Below are 13,329 nucleotides of genomic sequence, written 5' to 3' on the forward strand. Positions count from 1 at the left end.
AAAAACACTCATAAAACCTTTGGCACAAGTGCCCAGTGACAAACTCTTGTGAGTCAAGCTTATTTGCTTGCAGATGTTTTTTGTGTCCATCAGTTAAAATATACAGCAAAATGACTGTTTACAGGAATACTGCTGCCAAAAGCAAAGGCAAATATTTCCTTTTACCCATTATTGGATGGCAGTAATGCTTTTTGGATTTCAATCTTTTGTGTTTTACATACATCCTGTTTAAAAACAATATCAAGAGTTGTGTTTGCTGCCAAATTGTATAACAAAACATGCTGCAGAGGCTTGTGACTTCCTGTTTAGCACATGGAGACTTTGTTTCTGGCCAGCAGAGCGCAGCATTTCCCCTAACTTTAAAGTCACACACACGCACAAATAATTATAGTTACACATACAGTAGTTACCTATAGTAATGTAGTTTAGTAAGTCATTTGTTTTCAGCAATAGGACCAGTGCAGTTTTTAAGAATCACAGCTCGCCATGGACAGGAAAATATTTTTCCTCCACTATCACTCAGGTAAGTTCAGCAATAAAGGAATCATTTTTAAAACCTCTATCACTAAATCTTAATTAGTGAAAAAAATTGCCACACTCAATTTCTGGTGCTTCAAGCGCTTAATTCCTCAATCTCATGTGAAGTACACGTGAGATCACACATAAGCAGCTGTGACATTACTCTTTCCATCGTTCAGACTCATCCCTGCAGCAGATTCGCTGGCTCTGTCCAGGAAAGACTGGTGGGTGCAAGAGGTGGTACAACAAGATAGATGATATTTTTTTCTGGTGTTTTTTGTTTTTTTTTTCATTGTTTGTTTGTTTGATTTTTATTAATTCATTCTGCTATTGTTTTACTCAGGGGAAATTGGAGAGTAAGAAGAGCATTATGACACTTGTGTAAGGAGCAAAGGCAAAAAAACACAATGAAAAAAGCTTATGAGAACAGATTTATTGATCTATTTGGCAGAATGAATGAAAATACCTGGAATATTACATACAGACATCATTAATCTTAATGTAGAAATGCAAAAAAAATAAAAAAAACAATTCCACATTGGATACATTTGTCAACCAGGATCTAAGACTGCCTGGAGCCAATGTCTTGGATTGGAATATTCTTATAAAATCATTAGACATGAGTAACTTCTTCCTTAACTGTGGCACTTAGAAGGTGTAAAACCAGGACATGGCAGTTAAGATATTGATTCACATTTCAGAAAGCAAGCATATTTTTAATCAGCCTAAAGTACAAAAATGTTCTCAGGTCACGTCATCTTAAATATCTTTAGCTCTTAATAAAACAGTTTTAGATGTAGCAATCAGACGTATAAAGTGATATTCTAAATAATATTGACAGAAAGGTATTTTACCTAGAGCTAAAAGTGCCTTAGTAAATGTCTGCAAAAGAAACAGTTCTAATAAAAGGAGTAAAAATAGTGCAGTCTGATAGACAGTAAATGCAAGGAAGGTCTATTTTCCAATGATGACATTTCTGTAGCCCTTGACGTGACACAGCTTGCTGCTGTCAAAGTCAACCACCAGCTTTCTGAGCCCACAACGTGTAGGAGTGAAATATATTTTCACCTTGGCCTCCTGTCCTGGTCCCACCGAGGAGGCCAGCCTGTGGAATAAATATTTAAACATTACATTTGTGATACGCGTGGTACAGGCTTTATCACTATTCTCTAGTCATATAAATATTTGGACAATTGATTAGACTGATATTTATGACTATTTATGGAGATGGTGCTGGGATGGTGGATTTTCTTTTTTTTTCTTTTTTTTTTTTTTTTTGATCAACTAGAGCTCTGCCCATGAAATTAAAACCTGTTCATAGTGTCGAACATCCAAAGCTAATGTAAGCAAATTTCTTTATACACCATTGTTGACTGAAGTTAACTTGTCCTCCAGCTAAATCTACTGCTGATTCACTGAACCCCTGCAATGAATTTTATAGTCAACTGGCTCCTGTTCTGAATAAACAGAGTCTCATCCAGCAAGACAGCGAAATGAGACTGGGACCAGGGCAAGATATGATAAAAACAAATAACACATAACTCAGAGTCAGGCATTCAAATCAAACAGAAATGATGAAGGTCAAAATTTCCATCAAATTATATTTTGCTGGTATGCTGTTTCTTTGTCTTAATGGAAAAAAAGAGTGTTCTGGTTTATGCCTGGTCCATTGTGTGACAGAATAACAGTGAACTCATACTGGATCAAACCAGATCAAAATGACAACCATACCTCTCAGAGATCACGCATCCCCCAGTGAGGTTGGCCCCCTCTATGGAGAAGCAGCAGTTTTCCAGCGGCTCTGGCAGCGGATTTTGAAGGGTGATCTCTGCAGCTAGTTTACGGTTCTCCTTTGGCTCACCCAGGACCTACAGAGCGGAGCCAGTGAGAGGTATTAGGTAATGACAGTCTTGACGTAGATATACTACAGTTTCGCTTGGGCCAAGTTCTCTTTCTGAATCCATTTTCAAGACTGGTTTTTATTTTAATTTGAACACTGGTCACCTTAAGTGAAATTTAACAGTGGATTCTAATTCTTTTACCCAAGGAAGCACCCAAATATACGCAGTCCAGACTAGTTTTAATGTCCATAACTGTCATTGGAGGCTACTTTCCAGTACTCACTCTGATTTTGATTTCAGGATTGTCCAGCACAATATGCCTCATGGACAGTATGGTCTCATTGGTGGTGTAGTCCAACAGCAAAGCTCTCAGGCGGATTATGTTTTCCGCAGTGACTACGCCACAGTACTTTGAGTAGTTCAACCTCAGTGGTACCTTCCTCTCTAAAGGAAGACACACAATATTTTTAAAGGTAAGACCTACAAAGCAACCACATGTGACTGCCCCCCAGTGGCGTGTGTTACCTTGTCCTGGTGAGAGTTCGACATTCAGCAGATCTTTAAAGCCACAGTTCTCTCCCACAGTCCCATTGTAGGATACACCACAGGATCCAAAGTACAGGCGGCATTTCTTGTTGCTTTGCGTGGCATTAGAAACCACAGCAAACACATCGAAGTCACAGCCCTTCCTCATTTCTGATGATACCTTGATGGTAAGGTGTAGACCCTGATTCTGCCGCTGCTTGAGCAGCTTGGTTTGGTGGTTGGCCTTCTTGAAAGCCTCCCGCTCTTCAGCAGAACCTAGCAATGTCGGAGAAACAAAACAGCATACGTAATGAGAAGCAAATTTAAGTTTTGTCATTCAGAACAGCGGACTTCATAACAAAACAGTCTGTTTGAGTAAAGAAGCACAGTTTTTTTGTCCGTTCAGACTTTAAGATTATAGTAAATTCATATTACCAAAGATATTAGTAAGGATTGTAGGAGTTGAAACAGCAAGTGACCCCTTGGTGTGATCTGACAGTATGTGGAGTTTGGATATTTTTGTTAATGATACAGTTTGACCTCTTATAAATATTCTGTTATGTGAGGTTTGCCTGTCCGTAAAAAAAGGCAGTAAACTACATCATGGGTTCCTCTACCTTCAGGATACTTGTAGAGATGAGTGATGTCCTCTCTGGCATCACTGCCCACACTCTTTGTGCTGATCATTTGGCCTATATGTATATCATGAATGACCTTTGATGTGCTGCCATCCTTTTTCTTCTCGAAGGTGATGAAATCAGCATTGACCTCAGCAAAGACAAATGGGGCGTCGTACTTGAGCGTGAGCTCGCCTTCCTTGATGGCCTTGAGAGGGATGGGGCCGCAGCAGTATACTCCTAATGGAAAATGTCAAAACCAGATATTATAGATTCACCTTGGAGAGGATTTCCCTTGGACATCTTCATGAGTGCACTGGTGTTGTGATTACCTTCACTTTTCTCCTGAGGTGTAGGGTCGCTGGCCTGCCAGCCATTGAACTCTGGTTTTAGGTCAGGCCTGGTCATCCAGCTCTCCACCCAGCAGTGATAATTCCTACAGATACAAATTACACCATCAGCATGACACTTTCTGGCTGACTGCAGTTAGGTAAGAGCAAAATACTCTGGGCTTATATTTATAATAACATACTTTCCATTACATTAATAATCAAACTCATGTCTTACAAACTCATGGGAATTAAATATAATTAAATTGTGTTATGTTTATTGTGAAAAAAAAAATCATTCAGTCAATCAATTTAATTTGAGATGACATTGTCATATTTGAGGCGCATAAATTAAAATACAAATTAAACAAATATCAAAGTTTCTCACTGTCACTTTTGAGATTGTCAGGATATAAATAATATGGCCCCTCCTTTTTTTACAGATATCTTCCCTTTGGATTGTCAGGCCTATTCTTCACAATATGTAAAGGCACTTAATTCCAAGTACATTGGTGCTACACAGAGCTATATTCTAGTGTGGCATTATATACAAAAAACATATGAGTACATACCAGATCATTTCTTTTGCAATTTCTTTGCCATTTTCATCAACGTAGCGTTCAATCACCAGGTTGCCATTGTTGTCATGTGCTGACAGGTAGTTGGTGACAACTCGGCAGGGAATACCAAGAGCTCTGAAAACTGGTTATGTAAAATTAATTTACATATGTGTTGTCAAACTCTGAGGACAAAATCTTTATCATTTACACACACTCAGACACACATATGGTGTTAGGTTGTGACTGACCAAGACAGTAATAGTCCAGAGGCTCCAACTCCATCATATCTTACCAGTGCAGGCCACCGCAGCGAACACCCAGCACTGTCCATAGCGCACAGGCTGACAGGTTTGTGCGTCCCAGTTGCGCAAGATGTCCTGACTCCCCTTCCAGAACAGGGGGCTCACTCCTCCTCCATAATTACCTGACCAGTTTCCCAGCAGCACCCCTTGATCATCATTACAATTTACCTGAAAGGCAATGAAGAGGAGTAGAAAAGAAAAGTAATATAGAAGCTTGTTTCATGTTAAGTGTAAAGGTATGTTTAGAAACATATCTGTAAACACAAATGTGCAACAACAGACAGTAATAAGAGCATCTCTAAACTGCAAACAGAGAAATGCCTGAAATCCAAAATGAATTTGGCTTACCATAGCACTCAGCAGTCTGGCCACATAGATGGGATTTCTTCTCCCTGAGCAGTCCTTTCCAGGATTTTTCATATATTTAGGATTCATATCCAGAATCCTCAGACAGATATCAAGAATTCCATGTTCAAACTGATAAAACACAAAGTATTAATGTATTTATATATCTTTTTTGAAAACCTTGTCATAAAAACATAAAACAAATCATCTGCTTAATTTTCACATTCTTCACAAATTGCACATTGCTAGTGCCAACATAATCAAATTGTATCAGGTCTTGAACAGAAGACTAAAACAGATAACAATCCTCTCATTTTTCAGTGGGGAGCCGGGTCATTCGCTCAATAAAGCATCTCTGTTCATTTCAGCGGTAAATGTCCAAAAATTATGGTAAGTCTGAAGTTACGTAACACATCATTAATCACTTGATAAGCAGGTCTTGACTATGCATGAATGATTAAGTGAAGCTGACAGCATCAATGTTGGTCTTGGTACCTGGCCAAAGTTCCAGGGGCTTTTTATGGGATATTTGTGGGTTCCTCTAAAGATAATGCCATCCTGAGACAAGACATATTCTGCCAAACTCTGCTCGTTGTCCATGTATACTGCATCAGCTGTAGCCAAGAAACACAACATTCAATACAATGACTGCTTTAATACATCATTAGACCAATACGCTGTCATGTATTGGTCGTCATTATTTAAAAAGTAGAAAGCACATATCGTCACCCTGCAGGTGATGGAGTTTACTCACTCCATTTCAAGGACGTGAAGGAAGACTTCAGAAGGGGCTTGTCTTGGCAGAGAATGAGTCTGACAAATATTTGTTTACAAAATCTGATTAAGAAAGAGCTTTATGCTGGCTAATCAAGCTAACTATTACCCTCTGTTTCCGGTCTTCATGCTAAGCTGAACTAACCAGCCGTCTGTTAAGCCTTAGATTTATCAGAAAGATGATCGCTGTATAAGCAAACTCCACCCTTAAAAACTGTTGTTAGCGCACTCTGGCATGAAACACAATCCTTAAAGCATTTTTAAATCTAGGATTCCTACACAGGATCCACTGCCTGACAGCTTGATTTACGGACTGTTTACCCACCTGCACACCAGGGGTTAAAAAGCAGGATAAACTCAATCCGTGCAGATCGTCCCAGGGTCAGGGTGTAGCGGCCTATGGGGGCATCAGGGGCAGAGCAGATGGACAGGGCCACCATGTCCCCGGGGGGACTGGTGACAGCAGCACTCCAGCGGGAGGTGTTGATGTTGGCAGACAGGCCAAAGACGGCCCTGGTGCCATACTGCTCAGAAGGTTGAGGGCCTGCATGTGACAGGGGATATGGTTGGAGTCGAGGATGTGGGAGTGAGCTAAAAGAAACATTTGAGTCTGGGAAATGGAAAACCAATTTCTACTGTTTTCCTAAACCATGCTGCATTGAGTTCAAATTTCTAAGGAATCTTATCATGCATGCCCAGTGTAACTGCTTAATGACACCTGATTAAAGTCCAAACTGGATGAAATTCTAGTCTGTGACCTGAGTTCAGATTCAAGTACTGCCAAGTTATCTCAACAAAAAAATCATTTGTAAACGAATGGCAGGTGGTTTGGTCAATTCTCACTGGGTGGGATAAAGGGTCCTCTGCTAATCCATCCAAGTGTACTTGGTTGATATTGTTATCTATGATTATACAGATGCTTTCCTGTTGGCAATTAACACTTCCTCTTTCAAGTGTTGCCAAAAGCAACTGTCTTATCAAGCTCTACATCAGACATGTATTCAATATTGAAAGAGGGGGAGAGTAATACTGTTTCATGTGTTTGTAAGGTGTTCCTAAAGCCACTACAGAAGGATACAGTAGCTACTATATGTGAGGCTCCGAACAAAAACAGCCAAGTCCATCAACAACTACAGAACTGTGAGGTTGAAAATGAAAACGACAACAGGACATTGCAGCTCATGTAAGTGAGCTCAATGGGAAAGCCAGCAGCAGTACAGACTGAACAAGGAAAATTATCTCCTTTCCTTCCTTCCTCTCAGCACATAGCATAACCATGTTTGTCTCTTAGCTTCTGTTTCTTATAGGATGATTATGACTCTTATTTTTTTCATATTCTGGATATGATTATATTTACCTGAAATTAAGAATTAATGAAAATCTCCATGCTGGCAAACGGAGGTGTTACGCCAATACATATATTGGCAAAAACCAAGATATTCGGTAAATTTGTATTTAACTTTGTAACTTTGTATTTCGTGCACTGGTTCCCCAGATAAAATGGCAGAAGTCTGTTCTTTGCTGCTCAAAAACAGGCAGGGTGGTGAAGAACACTTCGGAGCGAATTATTGAAGCTTGAGTCAGTGTATGCGAGTGTAATTGTCTATGTCACTTATTGCCATACATGATAGGTTACAGTAATAGACTACAAGCTACTGAAACACAAGTTTTTTATATTTTTACTGTTAATCCCTCCAACTATGATCACTGCAAAGCATTTCATTAATGAATTTCTTCATACGTAACTAAGGACTGCCACAAAGCGAGACCACTCTTATCACACCCACACAGTTGCAGTGTACAGTTTACAAAAATTCACATAAACACAATGGTATCAGATCAGGTGCTCTTGGACAAGTTCAGATACGGATTGGCATCAATAAGTAAAACATGATGGGAACATCTCGATTAAGAATCTTTAAACCACTGATGGCCAATATGCATTCAATTATAAAATGCCATTTAAAAAAGTATACAGTTACAACGAAGGACAAGCACCTGTTTCTGCAACACAGTCCAGAGAGCTGACTCCTGGCTGGTAGCTCGCAGAGCGAAGGTACAGGCTGATCGTGAAAGGTTGGCCTCTCCTCACGATCAGGCGATCGACACCATTAAGATCAGTGCGATGGTCGGTGTTGTTGAAGTCACACTCCAGGTTCCAACGATCAATGTCCAGTGCTTGAAAAGATATAAAAAAATATAACCAATAAGCATGGGTAATATTAGGTATACAGGTAATTCACAAGTACAAACAGTATCTCTGCTGTTATTCAGCATTAAAGTGTAGGTACAGGAAGAAGAGTATGTATATATAGATACTTCACAATCTTCACTTCTCTGACAGATTTCAAAGGACCTTGGTTAAATGTTTATTAAGCGTTCATTATTGAACCCTTGTCCACACATTATGTGAACGCTGCACAACACTCACAGTCACTTTTGACTTTAACAAGAGGTGAGAACAGACAGACAGTCAGTCCCTGAAATAAGTGTAAACAAACTACGGCCTCACCCCAGCGAGCGTTGGGACTAAGACACACACACTCCCCTTTGATTTCCTGTTTGTAGAAAAACTTTGAGTGTATAATGTCTCCATGGTCCTGCTGCTGCTGACTAACCACTGGCTGCTCCATTACACCACTGGAGGTTAACATCTCCCCATGGCCTGCATTATGCCTTGATGTTAAGAAAAGGCCTAGAAACAAGTGTGAATGATGGTGTCAAGGTTGGGCGAGACTTCAGCAAACAAAGTCTAGGCTGCAAAGTCTCCCAGCTGTTTTACACGATGTCTGCAGGGGCTCATTCCACAGTACCTTTCAGGGCTGTTATGTTTTACTGAGTTCGACCTTTGCTCAGCTCCTAATTGAAGACATGTTACTGTATCTAATAGGAGCAAATACCTTTCAGATGAGAATGTTAACTACTCTGAGACAGTTGCAGAGTTGTAAGCAGGGGTCTTTGTTTCTGTATGAGTTCTACATCCATTTAACTCACATTTGATCTATGCAAATATCAACCACAAGCATGGATGCTATTTCACAGTTTATTGAAGACTCATCAGGAAAAGAAATGCCTCACGATACTAGGAAGTTTAGGTGATTTTTTTTCCTTTGAAAGAAAGAAGTTGTTAATTAATCACACCAAAATTGGGTTAACAAGTCCTAAAAATTCTGCAGCTTACAAAGATGAGAAAACAATTAACAAATGAAAGTCTGCAACATTAAATCTTCAGAAACAACAGCGTAACACTTCAAGGAAACACTGATCTAATTTTTTCTGTTGTGATCTGGGCTTGCGGGTATGTAATAGCTTTAAAAGAAGGTAACTGCCAACCCATAGTGCCAGATGGTACACATGTGTTAAGCTAATGTGAATGCAGTTTATTCCATAATGGCACATAACTTGGTGCAGAGCAATGCTCTTATATGAATGCGGGGGATGGACATTCCTCAGCCATGACCCGGCCTTCTTTGCAAAGCTTTACTGCACACACTCACAGTTTGCTCCCACTCATACATCACCCACACTGCAATGGGACCATCTCTGTGGCAGCACTGAGGCTGGCATAAGCCTAATAAGGAAATTAAAGCAGAATGTCACCAGTGTCAACTGTGTAGACTATTTTAATCTTGGAAAAATAAATATGCAAGCTCCCCATCTGAAGAAAAAAGAACTTTTCAGTCTTGCAGCTAACACCCTTGCTAAATTCAGACCTCCATTGCAGACACTTGAATGCGGACTAAATGCTCTGTGTTCTGTCTCACAGAAGGAAAAGAGGTGACATTGATTCATCAATGTGCTCTTTATTCTAAAAGCCAAAACGTCCAGCAAGCTTCAGTTTATATTTCTATGAAGTTGAGTTCTCCTGTGAATGATCGGATTAAAATGAACTGTCAAAAAGTGTGCATTGCTTGTAAGATTCAGAAAAGTTATACTGTGGTTATCGTTACCATATGCACACACAGAAATTTACAGAAAGTCAATGCAGATGAAATTCATATAATTTAGATGGAGCCTGTAAGCCTTTTTTAAAGATAGGCTAACATTCCTCCCTGAGATATCTGTGGAATGCCTCATTCACAGGTCAACAACAATTTCATCTTTTCTACACGTTTTTCAGTGACCACCTAACAGTTTGGCCAGCTTCTTGTCTGGAAGGTATTGAATGCCTTCACAAGAGCTTAACGCAAAATATTTGCAGGGTTGCGTGTGTGTACCTATAAAGATAGCAGCATTTAAACTGGTGGAGGCTGCAGCTGCTCTGAGATGTCATTATAAACGTTGAGGTCCTGCAACAACAATAATCTGTTCAAACAGATGAGGGTGTAGCATTTTTCTAATCCACTGGACTTCAGATGTCTGATGAATTATGTACTTGAAAATGCAGCTGATCCAGCAGCACAGGGCGACGGTATTAGAAGGCAGCTGTGCAACGCCTGTTGTTCTCAGCACGCTAATGACAGCAATGTACCTAAGTGAAAGTCACTTGTCAGTCACTGACATAAGAGGCTGCATGTGTTGTTAAATCTCACTGAGGGGGACAACCTCGGCAGTTATAATAACACAAACACACACACAAAAACATATTCGTAAATGCTTTAAAGATAACACCAAAGCAAACTTTACACTATGTCCACATTTGTGCATTTTAGCCCATTAAATGGTTGTACAGTACTGTACTAAAGTTTTGGGAAGGTGTAAAAAAAAGCTCACTACTTACACTACTACTTATATACTCCATACATATTGAAAATTCAAGTATTGAAAATTCAACTTTCAAAAGCATTCTTACTTTTGCATAGTACTGTAAAAGGTTAGCACAGATGTCACACTTTTTATTACATTTTACTAAACAAACAAACAAACAAACACGATATTTATGGTCTGTTTAAAAAAATGATGCTCACCTTGAGCCATGACTGCTGCAGTTTTCCTTGACTGAAGTGTGCGTTGAGTGAACCTCCAGCTCAGACGATCGTCTCAGTCCTTATCTCGGTCTACATACATATATATAGTCCTCGTGCGAGAGTGAGGCGGTGGGCGTGACGCGACCCTCCCCTCGCACCAGGCAGGCGCGTGCGTGGAGACGTATTCTCATGCACGCGAGCGCGCACAAAATTCCGTCTCATCGCCTGCGCGTGACTCATCCGTGGACGTCTCATGCAGCAGGAGCCGTTTCCAAATCAGCCCAGCACAGTCTGTGGCCTCTGTGATGCCCAAAGGTCACACTGGAACCTGCCGGGTTGTTGTGTTTATAATATTCCAGGTTGAGTTTTCCTCAAAAAAAAGAGAGAATTACATTCCCATCACCACAATCAAATGCAAATGAATTACACTAAGCTTCAAATTTTCACATTTATTGAAGTGATGTCAAGTAACATCATGTTCTATCTGTTGCCAACTGTTGTGGACACTGTGTGACAAATTAAGGTTGTTGTCCACACTACTCTGCCACCCTTCTGTTGCAAAGGTGGTTTATTGTTTAGCTATAATTAACATTATTTTCACAATTTGGTTTTGTGTTACATTTTTTTCTTCTGGTGTCCTATTTAATGCTTTCATTTGGGCTACATGTATGCATTAATGATCACTGCGGATATTTAGTTTTGTCTTTGTTCTCAATAGAGAAAGGCATTAATAATGATAGTCATTAACGAAGAGAGGCATGAAAAAGAACATTTGATTCAGTTTTTGCACCCCACACTTTGAGAACTGCAGTCCTAGTGTGTGAGTCTCCCACTCTGTGTGTGTGTGTGTGTGTGTATGATTGCAGGACATTGAAGCTGTCCTCCATCGCAAATTGTCAGCTTGCTACATAAACCCAGCCCTGACGTCACTTCCTCATCAGGTCGTAGACTCAGTTCTTGCTGTCAGACGCCTTCCAGCCTATAACCTGCATGTGTCTTTTTCATTTTTCTTTCAAACACACTGTTTCCCTCAGTTTCAGATCCATGGCTTGACTCCGGCTACCACCGTCCTGTGATCCCAGCCTAAGCTCCCTTCCCCGCTAAGTTGGCCTGCTCAGCCTTCCTTCCTGTCCAGCCACTCCTCTTCCCTTTTTCATCCACCATAAACTCTGTTACAGCCTTTGTGGTATCCTGCAATTGAGTCGTCTATTAATAGAAAACATCTTGACAACAAAGTTTGACCAACATAAATACTTGTTTTTATTAACCTATAATCTATAAGCCTATCTGATGCTGCTCAAGATTTAGTAGGCAAGAAGAAGTTAAATGCACAATGTCATTTTATGTAACATCATGTCAATGCAAAGTAATGACCTTGGTGTGTGATTGATTGTCACGGTATTTTATCTAATAAATACAATAATGTCACATTTTCAAATTACAGATAAAATTCAGATTTTTGAGGGCAGTCCTCCATGTTGGGCCCTTTGGAACCATGATGCCCTTAAATGTATTGAGCCTATTAAATGCATCTATATGTGCCATTACTGTCAAAAAATCAATTCGAACCAAATCAGGGCACCCCAGTTTTGCACTTGTTGACATGTTCTTTAATTATGACAAACAGGCTTATGCTTCTCTGCCAGAGAGAAGTAGCACATTGGAGGAAATGTGGCAGAGCAATTCCTTTGTTGTTCATGACAAAACCACTGAATGTGCTTTCTCATTTTAGAAGAGCTTGAAAATTTTTAATTCTAAGGCACTACTAATGTTGTCCAACACGCCCCGTATGAACTACACTTGAAGCCTTGTTTCAGGCTGAAACAGAATATCTGAAAGAAAATTAGTCTTTCCGTAGAATGAGGTCGAGAAGGGACTACATATGCGACTAATTGGACCAAGTGAACAAACTGTACATGCAACATTTCAGGGCGCGGGACATGTTGTGGGGTTCTTCATCAATGTCCCCACAATAAAAGTTGACAATAAGCTCCAAAATGTTAAAGGCAGCTATAGCATTTGTAAAGTTACTATGTCAGTAAAAGCAAAGGATGAAGCCAGCCATATGGTTTGAAGTACTCTTGGTAGCCCAGTGAAGACTACAACACAAGTCTTGGCTCCAGGGCTGGGGATTGCATCAGAGATGCGCAAAGGAGAAGTGGTTTCACTGTTACACTTCCAAGGTAGTCTTGCCCAATTTAAAGTGAACGGCACAGCTATTACCATTTTTGTAGAAGATTCCAATGACATGCTGAGTCACAGACTTCCAAAGAAAGTTTGATAAAGTGAAGGATAAAGGAAACTAAAGATTTTCCATTACAAAAATACTTGTTATTATCTCTAATACTTGTCTGTGCCACATTCAGCAGCCTCATGGCAAAGGGTGTAATTTAGTTTTCTACACTTTTTATACGTATTGCTGTCAGAACAAGATAGTCTGCTTAAATACAACCTTCAAGTTAAAAACAACCTTTAATAATAAACCCAAGGAAAAGTTGAATGATGTTGTTCTTAAGCCCAAATCTGTGTTGTATGTTTGTTGTATGTGTTACATATGCTTCAGTTAACATTGTTGCTGAAGCAAAATACACACAAATAATGTCTACAAAT

General features: G+C 39.8%; 1 protein-coding gene across 1 annotated transcript; it reads right to left on the reverse strand.

Moving 5' to 3' along the window:
- Positions 1 to 932: 932 nt before the first annotated feature.
- tgm2b (transglutaminase 2b) lies at positions 933 to 10,787 on the reverse strand. The gene is made up of 13 exons (XM_029501859.1): positions 10,720 to 10,787; positions 7,811 to 7,990; positions 6,138 to 6,356; positions 5,534 to 5,652; positions 5,042 to 5,170; positions 4,684 to 4,861; positions 4,404 to 4,533; positions 3,835 to 3,938; positions 3,503 to 3,742; positions 2,886 to 3,161; positions 2,644 to 2,804; positions 2,251 to 2,387; positions 933 to 1,624 (listed from the first exon to the last, which is right to left on the reverse strand). The coding sequence occupies exons 1-13, from the start codon at positions 10,727 to 10,729 to the stop codon at positions 1,474 to 1,476; spliced, it is 2,034 nt and encodes a 677-aa protein (XP_029357719.1). The 5' UTR covers positions 10,730 to 10,787; the 3' UTR covers positions 933 to 1,473.
- Positions 10,788 to 13,329: the final 2,542 nt, after the last annotated feature.

The sequence above is a fragment of the Echeneis naucrates genome, chromosome 5 (assembly GCF_900963305.1).
Source record: "Echeneis naucrates chromosome 5, fEcheNa1.1, whole genome shotgun sequence".
NCBI lineage: Eukaryota > Metazoa > Chordata > Actinopteri > Carangiformes > Echeneidae > Echeneis > Echeneis naucrates.

What these genes read in the sequence shown, in the direction of transcription:
- tgm2b (XM_029501859.1), bottom strand. An exon ending in TTTTAACCCCTGGTGTGCAG is followed by an intron (nt 5,653 to 6,137) that starts GTGGGTAAACAG and finishes TCTTGGCTACAG; the next exon opens with CTGATGCAGTATACATGGAC. An exon ending in TCTCTACAAGTATCCTGAAG is followed by an intron (nt 3,162 to 3,502) that starts GTAGAGGAACCC and finishes CGACATTGCTAG; the next exon opens with GTTCTGCTGAAGAGCGGGAG.